The 22373-nt window shown below is 40.7% G+C and overlaps 1 protein-coding gene across 1 annotated transcript in view; it reads right to left on the bottom strand.

The window, feature by feature from the left end:
- Positions 1 to 1363: 1363 nt before the first annotated feature.
- LOC142497494 (cytoplasmic phosphatidylinositol transfer protein 1-like) overlaps positions 1364 to 22373 on the bottom strand; it is a 66100-nt gene continuing 45090 nt past the window's right edge. Inside the window, exons 6-10 of the mRNA XM_075605347.1 lie at positions 10090 to 10182; positions 9533 to 9688; positions 7932 to 7995; positions 7326 to 7412; positions 1364 to 3500 (exon numbers count right to left, since the gene is read on the bottom strand). Coding sequence (XP_075461462.1) covers positions 3343 to 3500; positions 7326 to 7412; positions 7932 to 7995; positions 9533 to 9688; positions 10090 to 10182 — 558 coding nt within the window. The 3' untranslated portion in view covers positions 1364 to 3342. The remainder of the gene's footprint in view (positions 3501 to 7325; positions 7413 to 7931; positions 7996 to 9532; positions 9689 to 10089; positions 10183 to 22373) is intronic.

The following is a 22373-nucleotide window of genomic DNA, read 5'->3' on the forward strand; positions in this document are numbered from 1 at the left end:
TACACATACAAGAATATATATATATATATATATATATATATATATATATATATATATATATATATATATATATATATATATATAACAGTTCTCAAAAGAATCTGCCGGCTATGATTTCCGACAAAAAAACAGTTTTTTCTTTTAACTGTCATTAGAGATTGATGAAATGGGTGAATGGGTGAGTTGAAAACACAGAAAGGTGGGCTTATGTTGTTTTTAAATAAGGGAATTTAGAATATAAAGCCCTAATTTTTAATTATGAGTTAGATTTCAACCGAGAAAGTATCTGACGTCAATAAGATACATGAAGTCTCATACTTTTCAACTCAAGACCTTTGTGAGGAACAAACCTAATACTGTACATGTTTAGTGGTAACGTATAGGAATTCTTTGTTTATTTTTTTATTTGATTAAATTGTCTGCATTTATTATAACTATTATCCTGTAATAATCTTTTTTATGTAACCTAAGCACTGTATTATTGTATATTAAAGCTAACCTTTTAATAAGTAATATTTTGGGCTCTGATTGATTGGGCTCTTATGCTTTGTAGAGAGTAATTTACCTTCTCGGACATATTTTGCTACAACAGATTTTGTTGTGTTAAGTGCAGACCTTGGCAAATATAGTTTTTGCGTTACTTTTCATGGTTGTGGCGCCGGATTAAAGATTTATATCGTAACAGAGTACGGATAAATATTAACTCATTTGAAATACCCTGCGAAGGAGAAAGGCTGTCAATAAAGCTCATGTTTGTACTATAAAAGTTCCTGGCACCCTTCATTATTCCATCAGCATATCTACGCCCAGCCTGCTCGGATCCAGCACCCTGACAAGGTATGAGAGACCGAGACAAGCCATCTACAGTATATATAGTCAACTCCTCCAAACTCCTTAAGAGCCAGACAAAGGGGTTACATACATATATAAAAAAAAAATATATATATATATATATATATATATATATCTATAGATATATATATACTGGTTGCATGGGACTTAATGATTGGGGCAATGCATTACAGGTTAGATCTGTGGCAGCAGTACGGTCATTAACATCTCTATCTCAGCAATATGTGACTGGCAGTTGACTTCTCATAAGTGCTATAACTGTCTGGGGGAAACATGTACCTTGCATTTGATGCACCATCAACATGAATTGAAGGATTTAGACATGTCTTTATTGTCCCAGTGTAATTCTGCCTTACAAATGATACCATGTGTGCTCTTGTTTTTCAGAAATCCTTCTTTGTTTTCACTGTATTTGACTTCAAAAAGATATTTCCCGAGCATGTTTGTTTGATGGCTGCCTTCTTCTGTGTGTTGGGAAATTCTGTTAGAAGTATAGGCACAACTCAAAATCTTCAATAAGAGGATCTCTTTATTTATACAAAGGCCTAAAAAACAAAGCTAATACAAAATAAGCTGTGTTATGGAAGAGGTAGTTGCTTCTTGTTTTGGTTTCTCTTCCCAGGAAAAACAGAGCAGTCAACTCTATGAGATTTGGGGGCATTTCTTAAATGATTGCTTTGTGATAACTACACATGGCCTGTCCAGTGCTGACAGCAGCAAATCTCCTTTACATTTTTTTTTCACAAACTGAACGGATGGGCACAACCCTTCTGAAATCTCCCTATGCTTGTATTTTATCCTTTGGGCTTACCTATAATGTAAAAATGGCTGCCAGTTCCTTCACGTGTCTCACATTTTAGGTGCCTCACTATGATTGGCTTGCTGGTCACCATTGAGAACTCTAATGATAAAACATATCATCCAACGGTTGGGGCTTTAAGGAAGCCTCTGTGTTTATCACAGTATTACCCTTTTTTAGCTTTACTCCAGTAAACACAGTTTTCATAATCCCCATTTGTCTTCATATTTTCATTACGTCCAATATAGATTTTTCTCATTGGAAGGTTTCTCAGTTGTAAGCTTTGCTGAAAAGCCATCTCTTTCCATAGTTGGATTGAGTCTGCTGACCCTAAAAGGCTCTTATTCTGACTTGAGTTATCTGGCAGGCGAATTGAACATTGGCCAGATAACAGCTGTTCTTTTTTTTACCTTATTGATACTGTTATACTTTTTCTGCTCTGTCAATTTGTGGCTCAGACGGAGTCACAGCATTAGCAGTAACAAATAGATTTATCTACAGTAGGAGAAGGAAACTACTCGCCACCACCATAACCACATGTTAGGGGAGACATCCTGTACGCAGATCACTTTAGACTCTGGGAATTTGTCAGCCATTCAAACAAATTAGTTAGTACAAAGTATATGATGCAAAGGAGTTGAAAAACAATGCAATATTTTTCAAATGATGTACAGGACCCAGAAACAATGTGATGGTTAAGGTTAATTTTAGGTGCATTTTGTACTTAAAAATATAGGATAGCATAAGTATATACATATATACAATTGGGTGGAGCAAAGGTGTGAGAACTTCCCCAAATGATACTTCCACCGGAATGGATAGACATGAATGGGGATTTTAGCAATCGTATTTCAATAAAAGAGGATTGTAATTCATTAGTCAGGTGCTCTGTTTTTCTGGAAGGAAAAGACTGAACAAATATAGCAAATGAGTTGCTTGAGAAGGGTGATTCATTGGCTGCATGGCAGTTTCCCTTTACCACATAACACTAAAATGAAACAGCTGTTACTTTAGATATGTTCTCAGAGAGCAAATACAATATTGTGTTTATAATGACGTGTATAACCTAAAAAACATTAATATAAACATTGACTCTATAGTCCTAAAAATCCAAACAATAAAAGCTTTGTGTTTCTTAAATACCCTTTGACCATGAAGTGAAGGAAATTGCTGACTTCACAGAGCAGATTGACTTTTAAGGTGTCAAGTTTTCTAAGTCGGGCAGTTGAATTCAGATGCCTATGCCCCAGTGCCAACTTTTTTGTCATTCTTTCAAGTCTCCCAAACTTCTTCTTTAAAGGCATTACAATCTAGTGCTTGCCTCTCATAGGTACCTCCAACTGCGTTTCAAGAAATTGCTCTCAGTGGAGCAATTTCAATGATAAAAATCAACCCAATATGTAGTTACAATTCGCCTCAAAACATTAAAATAATTGCACCTGATGCTGTTGTGCGCTGCAAATGTATTTGTACATTGACAATTTCAAGTCTTTTTAGTAATCTCAGTTCTCTTTTAAAGCTAACTTTACATTGCAGAAGGTAAACAGCGATGGAAATCTCATTGGCCGTGCCATTTCATCAAGAACATATTAAATCCTTTGTTCTGAAGATCACAGTAACAAACGTAGGACCTTTTACACATGATGTCCTGTTCCAAATGTCAAAACTTCACCTCTTCCAAAAGCAGAGGACTATTCAGGGGCGGAAGGTAATCTGGGCCGTTGCTTAACATCTGCACACCCATTGGTTGCTGCGTAGGAACCAGACTCACTTCCATTATTCCAAGAGGTTGAGCGGTTAATAGAATGTTTTCCGCTGCTGATGTTCAGTAAAGTCTCACTCTTTGAATCTGCAGCAAAGAGAAATATAGCATCATTTTCAGACTGAAAAATTATTATGCAGTTAAATAGGAAAGGAACGTGATCCATCAGCAAAATTCTGCTTCCCAGGGTTCACTAAATGGCAGCCTTTCAGTTTCAAATCAATCCTTTAGTGTAATTCAGCAGCTACAATGTATTATTATATTACTAAGGTAACATTATCTATTGCTAAAGTTTGCAGCTCAAACTGCTGGGAATATTGGCAACAAATTATCACAAAACAGGAAAGTGTTAAAAAGATCTTGAACTGCTGGGAAAGTGTGCTAAAGCCTGGTATAGAAATCAAAGGATGCTCAGTATATTAAAATTAATTAAAAAAATGGCATTAAGAGTGGAATTAAAAAAATTATAGGTAATAAATATTATCTAATAATGCAGAACAGATTTATTATTAAAAAAAAAACCAATATTGTATGAATTGCTCTTAACCTACAACGGACATGATTTCTTTTAATTTTTTTAAAACAAGGACCTCTGACAACTTCTGTTTCAAACAGGAACAGAATATTGAGTAAAGCTGCTCCTGTATTCAATGGAAGGTAACCGGCAGCCGCCCCCTGCAGAGGTATATTGCGGCTGAATATAAAGATGCACCCGAGCCGGCTGGGGATGCAGGATGTTAGCACCGTAATGCAAACAAGGCAATGCAGAGGCACAGCTGGGGGGGAAAGGTTGGGAGAGTGGCATGTACCTCTCAGGCGACATCAGCATTTTTGGGGATTCTTGGAGAGGTGCAGCCCTCCCCTACTATCCCAATATCAGAACCCCTCAGGGTAATGAGGGGTTTAAAGAGCTATAGATAAGATGCGGGAAATTAGCTATTATTCTGCCCACAGGACCTGCGATCATTCGTTAAGTGTCTGCCTACTGAGAATTTGATTATAAGCTCTTTGGTGTCAGAATATTGTGCACAGGACCATGTCTTCTTGTTTTGAATGATTTTTAAAATGCCTTTTTTTAAAGGAGCAATCCGAGCGGGCAAATGTGTTTTTTTTTTAAATATGTTTTATTAGATCATAGGATTGAAGCAGGGGGTCTCTGGCGCTGAAACCCATTCATTTCAGCTCCAGTAACACCCTGCTTCCCAAGATACTTACTTCTGGATGGGGTGCCGGTATCTCTCTGCTTTTTATAGCTCCGTGTCACATGGGCCAATAAGAAGCCACTCCAGATAACGTCACAGCTTCCTATAGGTCCGCAGGATGAAGCAGCTTTGAAAAGCCACCATTACTTGATCTCTGCTAGCGTAACAGAACCCCCCCTATGGAGGTAAGTATGTAGAGAAGAAGGGGGTATGCTCTGGAGACCCCCTGCTTAAATCCTATGTTAAAAAAAAAAAATGATTGCCTGCTTGGGTTGCCTCTTTAAAGGACATTTTGATTCACCATGTAATTATTATAATAATAAAATAAATATATACTTGGGAGCTTTAGTTTTGCATGCAAGATACTGCGGATGAAGAAGGCATTTTGTAGTAGGCTTGAGAAAGCAACAGCAGGTATAAAGAAAGGGCACCACAGGATAGGAGCTGTTAACAACCCAAGGAATTACCTAAGGGTGTGGGGAAAGGTTCTAAACATTTTAGTGAAAGGTCATTTTGGATGGAAGGAAGGCAGAATAATATGCAGTTATGTCCATTCATAGATGCTGCAGCTACAGACGGCTTTGGTGTATCCTATATAGGGCTATAAAAGAAATGGGTCACATATGCTCTGTAGTAATGGTGAATATTTACAGAAACTTCAAGCCACAGAGGGGGAAAAATTCATTTTTTCGAAACCTATCTGTTCTGTATTAGTGGCAGCAACAGTAGCTGCTATGAATGGCATACCTGGAAAAGCAATAAAAAAGAATAGGTAGATGGGAATTGGCAAGGTTGAAAGGCTACATTAGAGTTTTCCTGGATGAACACGCAATATAACCATATACATATATAGATTAATGCCTAAATTCTCATCTCTGCTGTTGTGTCATCTAGAAGATAATAACACACGACAACTGCACATTCACTCGTTCGTGTTTTGAGCCATCAGAAGAGCACTGAGAAGACCATGCAGGATAAATGTAGGTTGTGACAGCAGCAGAATTCAGATAAGGTGTCGTGGAACCTTGGAGACTAAAATTGAAATACCTACTGCCAGAACTTCATTGGCTCACAACACGGTGGGGTCTTATACAATGGTGGGAATGATCTGGGCTACACGAGGACATCTCACCTAATCGGACACATGAAAAGGGACTTAGACAGCATAAAGGCTATGCTAAAACCACAAAAAAATTTATGGTCTGACATAGTCCCAAAAAGGCCATCGGAGGAAGCCAGGTAATAGAAAGCGTTTGCTAGGAACAGGGAGGGAGTAAATTGTGTAATAACTAAATTCATGATTGGTAAAGGGGAGCTAGCAATTAGGCATAGTAAGATTGGTAAGAATTCCACAGGCTTGTACCGAGATTACAGAGTTCATCTATCGAACGTGAAGCTGGACATTTTTAATATGACCTTGGCTAGAACCACAGAGGAAGCCTTAAGAGAAAGGAGGGTGTGATGGGGAGGAAACCCAGATTACGGAAAGGGGGATTCTCCCCTGTAGCAGGTGATTTTACCTAAAAGGCAATAAATTGTTCTCAGTAACTCCCCGGGCTGGAAATATTTAGCACTTTCATTATATAGAATAATTACAATTATGTGATATCAGTTCTATAATATTTTATTAATCTCATTGATCAATAACTACTCGTTTTTTTGAATCTTGTGCAAAAAAATTTCATGTTTGCAAAATGAGACTGGCATTGTCCTTATCACCCATTATCTCTCATCCACACACTTTGTATATCTGCTTTCCCTTACTCCCTTTCCTTTTATCCCTCGCATTAGTTTTGTGTCCCTCTTTCAGATACCCTCAGCTTTCTTTCCTTCTCTAGTTTTATTGGCTCTTTCTATGTTTACAGAATACGTACACATTGCCAATTAAAATGTAGGGACAGAACCTAGAAAAAATGCACGTATGGTTTTGTTCACTTGTGTGAGTATTTTATCATCTCACTAGATAATGGGATATTTCAGTAAAGTTTGATTGCTGAAAAAAAAAAATAGAATTGATGTATGATCCTTTAAATTTGTGTCTTAAGTCAGGGGTGCTCAACTCCAGTCCTAAAGATCCCCCAACAGATCAGGTTTTAAGGATATCTCAGCTTCAGCACAGGTGGCTCAATCAGTGGCTCAGTTGAAGACTGACCCACCTGTGCTGAAGTTGGGATATCATCAAAACCTGATCTGTTTGGGGGTCTTGAGGACTGCAGTTGAGCACGTGTTTTAAGACATGATAACACACTTTTTATTTGTTTGTGTGCTTTTGAAGTCAGAACTGGAGATGCGCAAACTTTTTGCACGTGTTTGCGAACTGTGCAAGTTTCCCCCTTTTCAGGTTGGCGAACAGGTTTGCTTTGATCCCATTCATTTCAATTGCTCTCGATTTCGAACATTCGATCGCACTTTCCACTTTCATTTTAATTCTTTAGTCATGGGGATGCTATTTCGCCCCTTGAAAAAAGCAAAATGCAAATTATGAACAATTTGGGCCATTGCTCTAGGATTTTTGGGACCAAAAATTGGATCTAAATGGTGTTGGCATTTTCAATCTTTTTTTAAAAAAAAAAGTTTGATCGGAGCAGCGGGGAAGCGGATCTCGGCAGGTCCACACATCTCAGAACCTTTCCTTCACTTTATTTTCTTAAGACTTTGACTTCCTTGTATTTTATTATAACGCTCAACCCCCCTTCAGCAAATAGCTCACCTGCAGGAGTTTTCTGAGAATTTACTTTGCCGTTTGTTTCCTCCTGAAGCTTCTTCTCAAACCTCCGTACATCTTCCAATGACATGCCTGAGATTAACACAGAAATGTAGAAGTATGAGTGTGACCCAGTTTGCTACTATTTTTTGCAATTTAAGGAACATTGCACGTTTGCACGAGCTTTCACCGGACAGATCAGTGCTGTATCATCCTTTGGATGCCCCATGACATATCCACCACATCATGGACACGCAAGGGGCTACACCATGGGCTTTCCTTCTCTAGGGGAGATCGCGCTCTGCGCTCCTGTGGAGTTCCGAACGTGCTGTAGCCGGCTGAGGAAACGGAAGACGACTCGTGATCGCAGGAGTGGCTGTGGCACTCAAGGGGTGAATGTGAGAAAACTAGCCAAGTTTCCCAAATGAACCAAATGTCATAAGGTGACCTAAACGCACACGAACACAAGACTATGTAATGCACAGAAAGATTCATTTACCTCTCGTCTCAGACTTTATAGAGCACATTTCATGCCACGTTTGACTTTTACATTTTAATCACTGAATGAGGTTTTTGCTAAAAGTCTCCAAATAAAGGTAAAACCTCACTTACCAAACCATTCGTCCATCCAAGCCACAGCCTGTCTGTGTCCCGCAAGTAAAATGTCTTTGATGTTCTGAAAAATTAAAAGGAAACCCCCCCAGTGATTGCTTCCATGGTTTGTGATGTAGGAACTTTATGTTGACTTATCCAACATGCTAACATGAATGTATGGTGATTTCAGACATGGCATGCTATGACATTTTTAGTCTCATGTAACTTCTGGCTTCATTTGTTTGCTTGAGGACTTATCTTTTATATGAGATCTATCTCATCTACTACTACCACAGTGTATGCTGATTTCAATCCTAAATATTGATAAGGTTTTCAATAGTAATTACGATATAATAAAGGAATATGAAGGGAATATATTAATGTCACATTTCACGTGTTTTCTTTTATTTCATGTTAAATCCCAGTCAATAAATCATGACCTAGTGACCCCAAGTTGAAATACAGAGAAAGAAAGCCTAGCACAGAAGATACGTTTATCGCGAAAATCGGAACACAAAACATGGCAGAGCAAAATGGAGCATCCACATGTATATTTGACTTCCATAGAACCTGAAATAATTTGTGTTTTCTAATTCACTGCTTCAGATAATCTATATCTCAGAACATCAGAGACCAGTCTTCCCATTCATGATCCATAGTTATACAAAATGGAAAGCATATGATACATTTCATATTGTGCCGAGTTAATATGCGTGCCAATGAATGCCATCAAATCCCAGAATGACAAGTCAAGGTGAAACCAGACATCCCTAAAGGGTCATTGGCATCTTGGAGTTAGTTGTCAGGTATCTAGTGCTATACACTACCTGCTAACTATATTACAGTCATATTGTAAAGTTCTGTGTGTTTGGCGTAGCATCTACAATGCTAAAATAAATATAAGCAGCAGATTTATTCAGTTCTGATTTTACAGCTCTATCTAAGGGAGGGCTCAGTGCAGTTTGCCTCAAAACATGTTTAATCAAAATGTGTAAAGGCTGATTCTTATAAAGAAAATTAAGACAAAAGTAGGGTAGACTCTCTCCCGCCTAACCAACTAGGTGGGCAACTCCCATCCTCCAGGGCCACCAACAGGTCAGGTTTTAAGGCTATCCCTGCATCAGCACAAGTGGCTGATAGAGCCATCTGGCTGAAGCAGGGATGTAATTAAAACCTGACCTGTTGGTGGCCCTGGAGGACTGGAGTTTCCCACTCCTGGTCTATACTGTTTAATGGCTAACTTCAGAGACCGTTACTATCATAGTTTGTAATAACTATATTTAAATCAACTTCATAGCACAAGTAATTTCTACTGACAGTGATTATATTGGAAATCTGGGGAAATATGTGCTTCAGCTCACTCTATTATTAAACCCAATTTAGCTCTGTTTAGTGACTGGCTCTATGCATCACATTTTTACATTATTTGATTGAATATACAATTCTAGAATACAATGCTAGTATTTTGTTTTACATTATCCCCCTTTTTAATTTGTGATCAATGTATCTACTTTCTTCCAATTAACAGAAAGTGACGTCAATGTATAAACACCACGAGTGAAAGTGTACAAAACAATGGAAATGCAGTACAATGTATTGCACTAAAATATAGGACTTACCTTGTGGACAAAGCTTTCAACTCTTGATTGGAAGCCGTAAACCTCAAATTTGGTTGCCACTAATTTATAGGAGCACATAATGGGCTGTGAAATGTCTCTCCAATTCTCCATTAATGGTCCACGACCGGTCTTCTCTGAATGGAAAATTCTGAGGTCCTACAGGAAAAATGGGACAGGGGTTTGTGAAAAAGAAATACGTAATGCCAAATTGAAAAGTGGCACGCACACCCCAAAAAACTTGTGCTATTATAATACTGGTTGATTAATGTATCACTGTAATTAGATAGAAGGTTTCTGTTTTGGCTGTCTGTATATTTGTACTCTGCATTGTTTTACATAAGATGCCATTCTGAGGGCCATTACTGGCTGGTAATGGACATGCAGTGTGTTCAGTAATGGCCCCTATCAGATTTATATTATACAATAGTGCTTTAGGATAATGGTGTAAAAAAAGGGACAAAGCACATGATCTTATATCCACCATGAAGAAATACGATAATAACTAGTATACAGTTTGATTTTTTTTAAAAGGGTAACATAAAAGTTCATTTTGTTACCTCAGTTTTTTTGTAATATCCTTCTGGAATGTCATCAAAAGCAATATCAAGGAAGCAAAGATCTTCCTGAGGGGTGGGTTTTTCTCCAAAGACCTGAAATGTTAATAGAAGTCTATAGTAAGGTAACTCAAGGGTTCTCCACTCCAGTCCTCAAGACCCCCCAACAAGACCCTCTTCAACTGAGCCACTGATTGAGCCACCTGTGCTGAAGCTGGGATATCCTTAAAACCTGATCTGTTGGGGGGGGTCTTGAGGACTGGAGTGGAGAATCTCTGAGGTAACATTTTCATGCAGATTTAGTCAAAATCTCCAGTTAAAAACACATTCCTTCACTTAATCTGTCACTTGATGAACAAGCATAAGGCTAAGGCCCCGCTCCCAGAGTCAGCGCGCTCGCACTGCAGACAGGCGGGGCGCTGACATACACAGACCGCGATATGCGGTCTGTAGGGAGCGGGAGCCGGAGCGGGAGGTGGGCGGGAGTAGGAGGCTTGAGCGGGAGGGGGGGCGTGGCTTGAGCGGAGGGACCCGCTACTCTCCCCCCCCCTCCCTCCACGGCTCGGGTAAGTAAAGCAACACACACACACAGACAGAGGCAGGCACTCACGCACTCAGGCACACACATACACACACACAGACAGGTACGCACGCACTCAGACACACACACAGACAGGCACTCACGCACTCAGACACACACACACACACACAGACAGAGGCAGGCACTCACGCACTCAGGCACACACAGACAGGCACTCACGCTGCTTTCACTCCACACTCCTCCCCGCTACCCGAAGCATCTCCTCCTCCCGAAGCCTCCCCTCCCCATTGGCTCACAGCCACACCACGTGACGCGTCAACGCTAGGGATCACCATTCTCTTGTATCCTATAGCGGCTGACACGCCACAGCGTGTAGTAAGCTGTGCAGCAAGGGGGGACCAGCTCCGCAGGATTCCCCTGCTGGTGGGGAACTCGCGTGTGGCCGCCCGCGCCACCGAGCGCAGCGGGACCGAGGCCTAAGCAGCAGGGCTGATACTAATGGACTTTGCTGATATTTATTTCCTTACAAGTTGTAGTTGAACCAGAGTTGGGAAAATGTCGCATACTGGAAGATTTTCTCTTCTGTGAAATCCAGAGAATTTAAGGCTGCTAATGGCAAGGATAAAGGATAAGGAATGACAGAACTACCATATGAGCAGCCGAACAGGCCCACCACTTTTAGGGGTCCATCCTCCACGTGCCGGAACGATGTTACAGCACTTATTTCAGCAGCCGGAACAGTGTTCCGCCATTTCTAAAGGCCCCACTCTCTCCACACACCCTCCCGGGGGCCTTACACAGCGGTGGGAAAACCCCTCAGGTGGTCCTAACATGGAAGTTAAACCCCACCAGAAGTTGGGCTCAACTCCCGCAATCACCGCTTGGGTGGTTTCCCTCATCCGCCATGTAAGAACCCACTCCACAGGTAGGGCAAACGGGGAGAGGCCTTTCTTTTTACTTGCACTGGGGCCCACCAGTGACTAGTTCCGCCCCTGGGTTAAGGGCTTACTAGTTGGAAATGCTGCTTATTGACAGCAAACATTTGACTTAATATTACAAGTTAATTTATTATTAATAATCATCTAATTGTGTGCCATATAGAAACATAGCAGATAAGAACCGCTTCGCTCACCTAGTCTACCCATTGTCTTATCTGCTGTAAACCCTCAGACCATATTAGATCCTCCGTTTTCTTTTGTATTTGGTATATACCCTTTGTGTGAAGAAGAACTTTCTCACATTTCCCCTTAGCATGTTACAGTATATGCATAATATATTCATTCTGACTGTGCTGAAAAGGTATCTTTCCACCTTTTTTTTTGTACTAGGTGGGAATCGGCCCACGTGAAGAAGGACTTTTAAACATCCAGGAGATTACAAGCATGACCTACAGAGGTAAGTATCTTAAGAAGCAGGGGGTTCACAGAGCTGAAATGAACACGTTTCCGCTCCGGAGACCACCTGCTTCCCACCTAGGGGAATTATTATTTGTTTTTTTAAAGGCAATGCTCCTTTAAGACACATTTGCAAACGTTTTACAACACAGCTGATTTATCACAATTATACATCAGTGTTACTCTTTCTAACTCCCTGTTTGTATTGGTAGGTTATTATAGTCAATAACAGGTGGATTTAGCCACATATAGTTGGCAGTCTCAGTGGCAGAGAAACATTGGTAATTCTGTAACATTGGTAACATGTTTTCTATCAATATTTATATTATGTGTATCAGAGGATTTTTTAAATACCAACTCCCAACAAAACAGCCCACTGAACTCTTACATGCTACATCATTGTGGCTTGGATGTGCCGGTTTGGTATTCATGCCGAGGTGAACATTTTTGACCGTCTCCTTTCCATTAATGCAAACTACTATATTTCAGATTTTTATTTTCTAATTTGCAAGACAAATGCTTGTTTAACCATACAGCTGCAAGAATGTATATACAGCTAGTTTGGTAGACCATACTCCTGACTTTTCTTTTACTTCTGTCATCTTTTTCCTTCTTTCTTTTTATTGTTTTCAAATTCTGTATTTCTTCTTCCATCATATATTTAAAAATATATCTATCTTTTATATCTACTGATTTCTATCATATGGTCACCTGCATCCTCCTCGTTTCTGTAGGGTGTGTTTCTGGTTACAGTGAAGATTTTTCTCTATGACCTGAGGCCTAAGGCCCGGAGGTTTAAGCCTAAGGCTTAAGCCAGATTTAGCATTTCATTTTTAGTGGTGTACTTTTAGAAGTCTTGTTTTACACTTCTCTGGATCCCTTTCCACTGGACAGCAATCACCAGTAAGAATATGTCTTAGGTCGTGTCTCATTGGGTATGCATTGGAGAAGTTAAAAATAATCCTTTTTTTATCACGAGTGTGGTATATTCTAAGCGTGTTAGCTCAAGACATTAATACAGTAGTGTCACTCGCTTGGCATCTTCTGTGGCAGAAAATAAATATATATTTTGATTCTATAAATTGTGGTAAGTACAGTCTTGGGGTCTTATTCTATATCCACTGAACTCGCAGCTCGGACTGTTTAGGGAGGAAGATCCTCACTGAAGTGAATGTGGTATTTTGGTCAAAAAAGGCCAGATGGGTCATTTTGGCTGATATAGAATAAGCCCCTTGGAAGATGTTCTTAATACACTCACTTCTTCAATTAGCTATACTTGTTTTGCCTTCACAACTTGTTATACAACTTCTATCAAGAGTTTCTAACTGGGTTCGGTGAATTATTTCAGGCATGGCAAAATGTAAAAATTTCGTCTTCTGGTTATTGACACACAGGACACGAGAGGCACTGTATAAACGTGTTAGCTTTAGGCACTAACTGATCACATAAACACTTAGGGGTCTATATTAGTAGCTACGATAAGTGCATATGTGTGCAAAAAAAAGCCCCTTTCGCCTGGATTAGCATGTCGACGTTCGTATGTCCCTTTCATATGTCTAAATCATGCAAGAAAGGCTTTTTTAAAGCGATTTCATTCTTGCTCTGCAAACTTGTGCAATAAGACCAAAGTATCTCAATCATGCACATGCTGGCAATTCACAGGTTTTCTAATACCTCAGCAAAGTCCAAAATGCAAAACTGGGTCGGAAAAAATTGCAAATGTTTTCTCGCCACCTCAAGGCTGCCGAGATTGCACCAATTGATGCAAGTCTGTCTGTTTTTAGCTCTGTTGGTCAGTGACTTCCTAATTCAATTATAGTAATAATATTGGCTGGTTTGAACAGGCACGCCAGGTCATTAGTACAAAAATGCAAAAAAGCTTATGTATAACATATGACAACGTTTTGTCTGCAGAAAGGCTCTGCAGTGAGTTTAAAATGTTTGTACTACAAACTGGGAGTGCCTGTTCTTACCAACCATATATATATATATATATATATATATATATATATATATATATATATATATATATATATATATACACACACACACACACACACACACAGCACTGTGTATATATATAGTTATATATATATATATATATGTATATATATGTATGTATATATATCTAGAGAGAGAGAGTTCCATGTAAAAATGGATTTCAGGCAAAAGGTGACACTGTGTGCTCATTTGCATGTCATTTCCCAGAATTCCTTGCTGCAGTGGAAGCACTATATGCTAGGTGATAATGGTGAAAGGCATGAGAATGTGCTCACACGTGATTTTATTATTTGCTATATGCTGTACGGTGGAGGTTACTTGTCGCCTTTTTCACCCACCATAACGTAAAATGTGTATGGTAAATTCTACAGCCTTGAAAATTGCAAAGCCAGTACAACCAATCTTACATTGATGAGACCCAGGGAAAAAGGAGACCAAAAGCGCACCAGCACAAACGGAGCAGGAAGGACCCAAAACGAAAAATAATTAAAAGGGCACTTTAATATGACAAAAGACCCATCCAACGTGTTTCGAACGCGTTGGATGGGTCTTTTGTCACATTAAAGTGCCCTTTTAATTATTTTTCGTTTTGGGTCCTTCCTGCTCCGTTTGTGCTGGTGTGCTTTTGGTCTCCTTTTTCCCTGTATTGCATTTAGTAGCTGCACAGCCTGCCTACCTACCCTACCAGGATGTGAGTATTTGCATATTTTCCAGGGGAACCTGCCAATGAGACTGATGGTAAGTGGGCTTTGTAGAGGGAGAGAGGGGGTGGCCCGGTATTAAAGGGGTTGCACCCCATTTGGCCACCCCTGACCGCACCAGGGAGACAAGGGGTTAACTGGGCTGAGGTCCAGAAATGTGATGTAACCCTTGTTATGACATGTAAATGTATTTTCCCCTGTTCCATTGTAATGTCTGGTTACTCAGTGTTTGCATCACACACACACTAGAATCCATCCGGGAGCACAAGGGTTAATAATTCTTTAATGATTATAGCTCTTTGTGTAAGTTTCCCGCCTTTTCGGACACCATTTTGCAGATCCCCATTGGCCGCCATTAGGGCTCAATGCATTTCAATAGGAATTTGTGCTGTTTTAGTCCTGTTTCCTGTAGTGACCAGCAGGTGGCGTCCGAGAGGAAGAGCGGCGGTTTTCCATTGAAAGTCAATGGGCTCATTGACTTCAATGGAGATGCCTCGAGGTAACCTAGTTGGCTGCCGTCCAGACCGCAAACCGCAAAGCGGATACAATGTCCTTCAAAAGAGCTAAAATCACTGGGTCAAGTTCAACGTCAATTAGCGGGGAAATAAACTGTTTTAGGGCACCTAGGGATAAAATTCTTTTTGCCCCTAGTTCCTAAGCGTCCCCCCACTCGACCACCACCGGGTCCCCGAATCCTGGACCCCCGATAAGGGTCGAACCACATAGAGCGGGTCGCGCCATAGGCTTTGCCGGCGGCGGCAGAAACGGCTCAGAAAAATGACTAAGTGAGAAATGCTGAATTTTAGGAATCCATATCTCCGGTTCCGGAGGGTTCAGCGGATCAGGGTTTGGGGTATCTGTAGCCACTGCTCCGGCATCGCTGCAGAACCATCCTTGACCCGCTTGGACCAACCCGACGGAGTATGGACCCCCTTGAAGTTCGGGACTTTTCCCATAGACTTCAATGGCAGAAAACCCCCATTGACTTCAATGGCGGCGATTTACCATTGAAAGTCTATGGCGGAGCTGCCCGTTGTTTTCAATGGGGATTTAGTGAAAAGCTGAGATTTCTTTTTCAATGGAGATTTTTGTATTAAAATGATTTAATGTGCATTTGTGTAACTCCGGTTTCTTAGGTCGTAGCAAGTCGCTTTTTTGACCATATGGTGTCCCAGTTCTGGCAATGCGAACTGGGAAGTTTGGACCTGCTAAACCTAACGGAACCGGATATTTTAATACGTTTATGTTTTATGCTTAATAGTGTATCCTAAGGTAGGGATAAGTTCAAAAGGAAATTCTTTTGGGCCATAAGGTAGCAGATGGCCCTGGGGACGCCGCTATGTCTAGGATTTAAGTGCTGTTCAAAGAGTTTTATCACCCTCACTGTTTATCCGAAGCCCAAACCAGGGCAGGTCTTAAGTGTTCCAGTTAACACCTTTCAACAAAGGTTTTCCTGCCAGAACTCCAAATAGTAGACTTTCTGGCATTCCTGACGTAAATGTGGGGCTTCAGAAATGAGACCCCCAGAGTTCTACTGCCCATGTGCCAACTAGCAGGGGGCATGGGTCAGAATGCTTTCCCACGTTAGTGAGTGGCTGGAGGTAATTGTAAACCAATCCCCTGTGCTTAAGGTTAAGAATAGAAGGAGAATGGTTTATAAACGGCTGTCCACCCATATATCCTTTGTCTTCGTTTGCTGATATGGTTACCTGATATCACCTGAATGATTTCCTCACTGCTGAAAGAAATGCTACATCATACTTCTCATTCCCCAACCCTTAAGTAAGTGTACTTCTTGTTTGTTACTGTATTATCTGTTGTGTTCACCTTTATTCTAAGGAATAAATACAATTTATTATATCTTAAGCCTCGTTCAGTTCAAACCCAATTATTTTTGTGTAATATTAATAAGCCTGTGGAAGCTATCGTCACAGGCTTGTACCATGTACCACCTGTCTTCAGGAGGATAGTACCCACACTATTACACATTAGGTACTATATCAATTGTTAGTACCCTGGTTTAGTGGTTTGGCTTATTTTGGATCAATATACCTGCATTTGAGCGCTTCAGCTATTTTCTACATTGATGAGACCCATAAAGGTTGAAACATGTCTGTGAGTTGTTTCTCTGGCTTTGCATATAATCCTATGCTGTGCTTAAAAGCTGTGTTAACAGTGAGCATTAGCTTATAAGAGTTCCATGTAAATATGGATTTCAGGCAAAAGGTGACATGGTGTGCTCATTTGCATGTCATTTCCCAGAATCCCTTGCTGCAGTGGATGCACTGTATACTAGGTGAAAAGGCAGGGTTGCAGACCTGTCTAAGACATGTGAATGTGCTCACAAGTGATCTTATATATATCTATATCTATATATATATATAAATAGTGATGGAGTCACTGTCTGAGCTGGTTGGAAAGAGCTTGCAGAGTATGCTCCAGCATGCAGGCGGTTAACCTCCCCTGGAGAGGCTATATGCAGGTCGAGCTAATTACAAATGCAGTCTTTCCTTATGGCACCAGCGTTTGGGGGAAATTCTTGAGTTCTTGGCAACACGCCATGGCTCAGTCCATAACAGACTTAATGACCCATCGGATTAAGACACTGGGGGTCCCTGCATTTGAATGGGACTCGCACCATGTGAATCCTACCAGGCTGCTCCTGTCTGTAAGAGACGCGCAGAAAGAATAGGCTGAATCAGTCACTCTCCCTGCGCTCCTCTAACAGGCGATCGTAGGGCTTATATTTTAATAACATATTATTGTAGCAAGGGGTCTCCGGAGCTGAACAACATTAATTTGAAGTCCGGGAACCCCCTGTTTCCTGAGTAACAGGCCCCACTGCTAGCGGCTAAGTGAATTAAGGGGTTAAACCAGAGTGCCTAGTTTATTGGGGGTAGAGGGAGTGGGTGAAAGGGGTAGTTGCCCCAGGGTGGGTGGTTAGGCCTACCGGGATGGTTGAGGGAGGGGTTAACCACCTTAAGCGGTTGTAACCCCTATGGTAATAAAAGGGTTAAGTCTAACCACCCACCCTGGGACAACTACCCCTCCCCCATCTCTATCCAAAATAAACATTACAATACAAACACTAATACAAGCCCCCCCCCAACCCATACAGTACAATAATGGGCAAAATCCCGTTTTTTTTTTTCAACTTCAATTTTTATTGGTGTTTTCAAGCATACAGTATATCACAACCGATTGTAGAGTACACGTTTCTTTTCCTAATAGAACAATGAACACAGTATTTTAACGTGACGAACATTGGGAATTACCTAACAACACATTAGACGCGACACACCAGACATACATTACATAGGGCCTGGGGGAAAGGGGGAGGAGGGGGGGGGGTGGGCATGAGGAGTCTTTGTGCGAGGTATGATGTCGACCGCTGTGGCTTTTTGGATCCGTCTTGGGTTCCTGTGGTGTCTTATTCCATCTTTATCCCGGTGGGTTTCTGCTTGTGCCCTGTATATCTCTACCCTGAGTGTGGTCGGGACTGTCGTCTGACGTCTGCCTACCTGTCCGTCGCTATGTGTTGTCGTATCTCACTGCCCTCAAAGGAGAACGCATTTGTTGCTATCATTGGAATATTGCTGTGGTACTTACCCCTGGGAAATCTGTCTGTGCCAGCCATGGCAAAATCCCGTTTTTTAAAGGATGTGACATCATCTTAAAGGAAGGGACGTCACATCCTTTTAAAAAATGGCTGCCATCACATGGTACTCCAACCAATCAGATTGAGGGTGTACCATGTGAGGCCTTACATGGTACATCCCCAATCTGATTGGTTGGAGTACCATGTGATGGCAGCCATTTTTTTCTGGTGACATTGTCTTAAAGGGAGGGCAGCATATCCTTAATGATTGGCTGGATTCCCCCCCTTTGATGATGTTACATCCTTTAAAACAAAGGGAACCAGTCACATGGTACACCAGCCAATGTGATTGAGGGTGTACCATTTGCCACTCAAATGTGGCATCACAGGCCTTATATAAGGCCTGTCCTGTCTCATTTGACCCCAAGAAGACGACAGGACAACATCTGCCGCATTGGATTTTACAGTACAGAAGAAAAGAAAGAAGAAAAGAAAGAAGAAAATAAAACTTACCGGAGGACCATCGGCTGTTGAGGAGCATTGCATCGTGGATCAAGAGGTTGCTGCTGGAGTAGGATTCGGAGGGTGAAGACAGCAAAAGTAAGAAAAACACTGATTGTATTTTATTTAATTGTGATTTTTTTTTTAGGTTGCCCATTGACTGTCATAGTGGCAAACCATGCTCATATTATCGGCATGGTGTACCACTGTTCCAATCAATTAGTTTATGGGCATTTTTGTTCAATTGAAATGTACAGTAATGTATTTTATTTGCTGCTTGTTTTTTTATTTGTAGCTTGCCCATTCATTGGTGTACCACAGTGCCAATCAATGGGTAGAGGAGTTGGGTGTAGTTGTCCTGGGGAGGGTGGTTAGGTGTCCCGGGTGGGTAGCAGGAGGGGGGGTTAACTCCTTAATTACCATAGTGGATAATAACCATTACGGTAATTAAGGGGTTAGTGGCCAGTAGTTAGTTTTTTAATTTTACTGTCAGTGCCCACTGAAGAAGAGGAGGACGAGGGAGATGAGGATGGCCTTCATCCTGGCAGGGGTAAGTACAACTTTAATTTGCTATATGCTGGCTGGGTCATGTTTTGGTTAGGTTTTATTTTTTAATGGGCAAATGAGCTATTATCCAGATATGGATCATAGGGATTTTGCCCAATACTGTACTGTATGTGTTGGTGGTGGTGGTGGTGGGGGGGGGGGTTGTATTAGTGTTTGTATGGTAATGTTTATTGGGGGCAGAGGGGGTAGTTGCCCCAGGGTGGGTGTTTAGGCCTACTGGGTGGGTAGCGGGAGGGGTTAACCCTTTCATTTCCATAGCGGTTACTACCACTAAGGTAACAAAGGGGTTAACCCCACCCACAACCTTCCCAGTAGGCCTAACCACCCACACTGGGGCAACTACCCCCTTCACCCCCCCTCTACACCCAATAAACCAGGCACTCTGGTTTTGCCGCTTCATTGCCTAATGAAGTTGCTTTTATTTTATTTTAATACTACAGAGAGAGTTTGTTTTTTGCCGGGAGGGTAGAGACTTCTCCCAACCATGAAGGACCCTGGTTGCTCTGGCACCTAGGACTGCAGGAAGCCAGGCTGTGTGGACCAGCTTGGAATCACACCCAGGAAGAGACTTTTCCTGAATCTTAACAAGCCTACTGGATGTAGGGCTTGACTTCAAGGAACCAGCGTTCCATAGACTGCTGAGGGAGCAGAGCTGTCCTGTTAAGGTTGCTGTATCCAGAGGAATTTTCCTGGACTCTCCTGAGACCGAGTTCACACAATTAGATAAGGACTTTGTTATTGTCGTATATTATATCTCTAAACATGAGTGTGTTTTGGGCTGGCAACCAGCTTAGTTTGCCAGCCAACTAGAGAGGGACCTGCTGTGTAGTTGGTCTCCTAAAGAGGAGTAGGTTTTTATTTTATGGTTTGGTTTTCTTAAAGGGACAGTGTGTCAAATGTTTAGTTGTTATTGTAAGAATAAACCACTGCAGTTACAGCTTAAACCACTGTCTAAGAGTCCTACTTACCCTGCAGTAAGGCCTTCCTGCCACTAAATTATCCTCCTCACTTTTAAAGCTTTACACTCTTCTGCTCCTCCTCTCCATCTCAGCCCTAATTTCTCACTATACACCATTTCGACTCTTGCGTTCTGCTCAAGGATGTCTTCTCTCTACCCCTTTTGTATCTAAAGCCCTCTCCCGCTTTAAACTTTTCTCATTGACTGCCCCACACCTCAGGAATGCCCCTCAATATCCGACTAGCACCCTCTCTATCCACCTTTAAGACCCACTTCAAACCCCTGCTTAAGGAAGCATATGAAAAGCTCATGGCTGATGATTTACACTTCATACTTAAACCTTGGCCCCTTGTAGATGCACTTACCAGAACACCTTCCTACTGGCTCAGTACGTTCTTCATACCAACCAATTAGATTGTAAGGTCTTCTTACATAGGTATTACTTTTATGTCTGAAGCACTTCTCCCCTTTATGTGTTATTTATATTATTTTTTATTTATATGATTGTCACGTGTATTAGGCCTAGGACATAGTAAAATTAGCGTCGCTGAGGCGGGCTGAGCCACGCTGAACAGATGCGCGGCTATAGTTTCAGCCTCAGCATGCTTGCTGATGCGTGAAGAGACAGGCAAGTTTGAAATTTTGCCGCTTGGGGGAGAGGAGGAGCGGTCACGTGACCGTTCTCATCCAATGGGGCTGCAGCTGGCATTTTTACTACTGTGTTGGAGCCACCAGACAGGCAGCACAGAGGTGTGTGTTATATATATATATGTGTGGTGTATATATATATATATATATATATATATATGTGTGGTTATATATATATATGTGTGGTGTATATATATATATATGTGTGGTATATATATATATATGTGTGGTGTATATATGTATGTGTGGTGTATATATGTATGTGTGGTGTATATATATATATGTGTGGTGTATATATATATGTGTGTGGTGTATGTGTGGTGTATATATATGTGTGTGGTGTATATATATATATATATATATATATATATATATGTGGTGTATATGTATGTGTGGTGTATGTGTGATGTATATATATATGTGTGGTGTATGTGTGGTGTGGTGTATATATATATATATATATATATATATATATATATATATATATATATATATATGTGGTGTATATATGTATGTGTGGTGTATATATATGTGTGTGGTGTATATATATATATATATATGTGGTGTATATATGTGTGGTGTATGTGTGGTGTGTATATATGTGTGGTGTATATATATACTGGCAGTCCTCGTTTTACAACGCTTCGTTTTACAACGAATGGCTTATCCAACGCTATGCAATGCATACCTATGTTCATTTTTACAACGCCAACGCTTATCCAACGCTCTTACGACGCTTTGCAACGTTGTTTATGTGTATATATATATATATATACACACATAAACAACGTTGCAAAGCGTCGTAAGAGCATTTATATAATATTATATTATACTATATAATATTATATTATACTATATTAATTATTATGTTATATTATATATATAATCCAGTATATACACTATATAATTTATGTGTGTGCTGCATATCTTGTTGCCTGCGTAAAAAAATTGGTGTATTTTAGTGTTAAAAATGCCTTCAGGAACGGAACCTTTCATTTAAACAGTGTTCCTATGGGAAAACGTGTTTCGCTATCCAACGCCATTTTGAGTAACACATTGTGTCGGATAACCGAGGACTGCCTGTATATATATATGTGTGGTGTATGTGTATATATATATATATATAAAGATAACAGCAGGCACTTCAAAGGCTCCAAAGAAATAGGTGCTTGTTCAACAAAAATAACAGGAAACCAGGTGTCCCACCAAGGAGACAAAAAACAGCACTCAAGGTATATTGCAAAAGTGTATTTGAAAAAAAGCAGGCACATATAAATCCAACGTTTTCGGACCTGAGGAAGGTCCTATACAGGACCGAAACGTTGGATTTATATGTGCCTGCTTTTTTTCAAATACACTTTTGCAATATACCTTGAGT

This window comes from Ascaphus truei, chromosome 6 (assembly GCF_040206685.1).
Source record: "Ascaphus truei isolate aAscTru1 chromosome 6, aAscTru1.hap1, whole genome shotgun sequence".
In the NCBI taxonomy this organism is placed as follows: domain Eukaryota; kingdom Metazoa; phylum Chordata; class Amphibia; order Anura; family Ascaphidae; genus Ascaphus; species Ascaphus truei.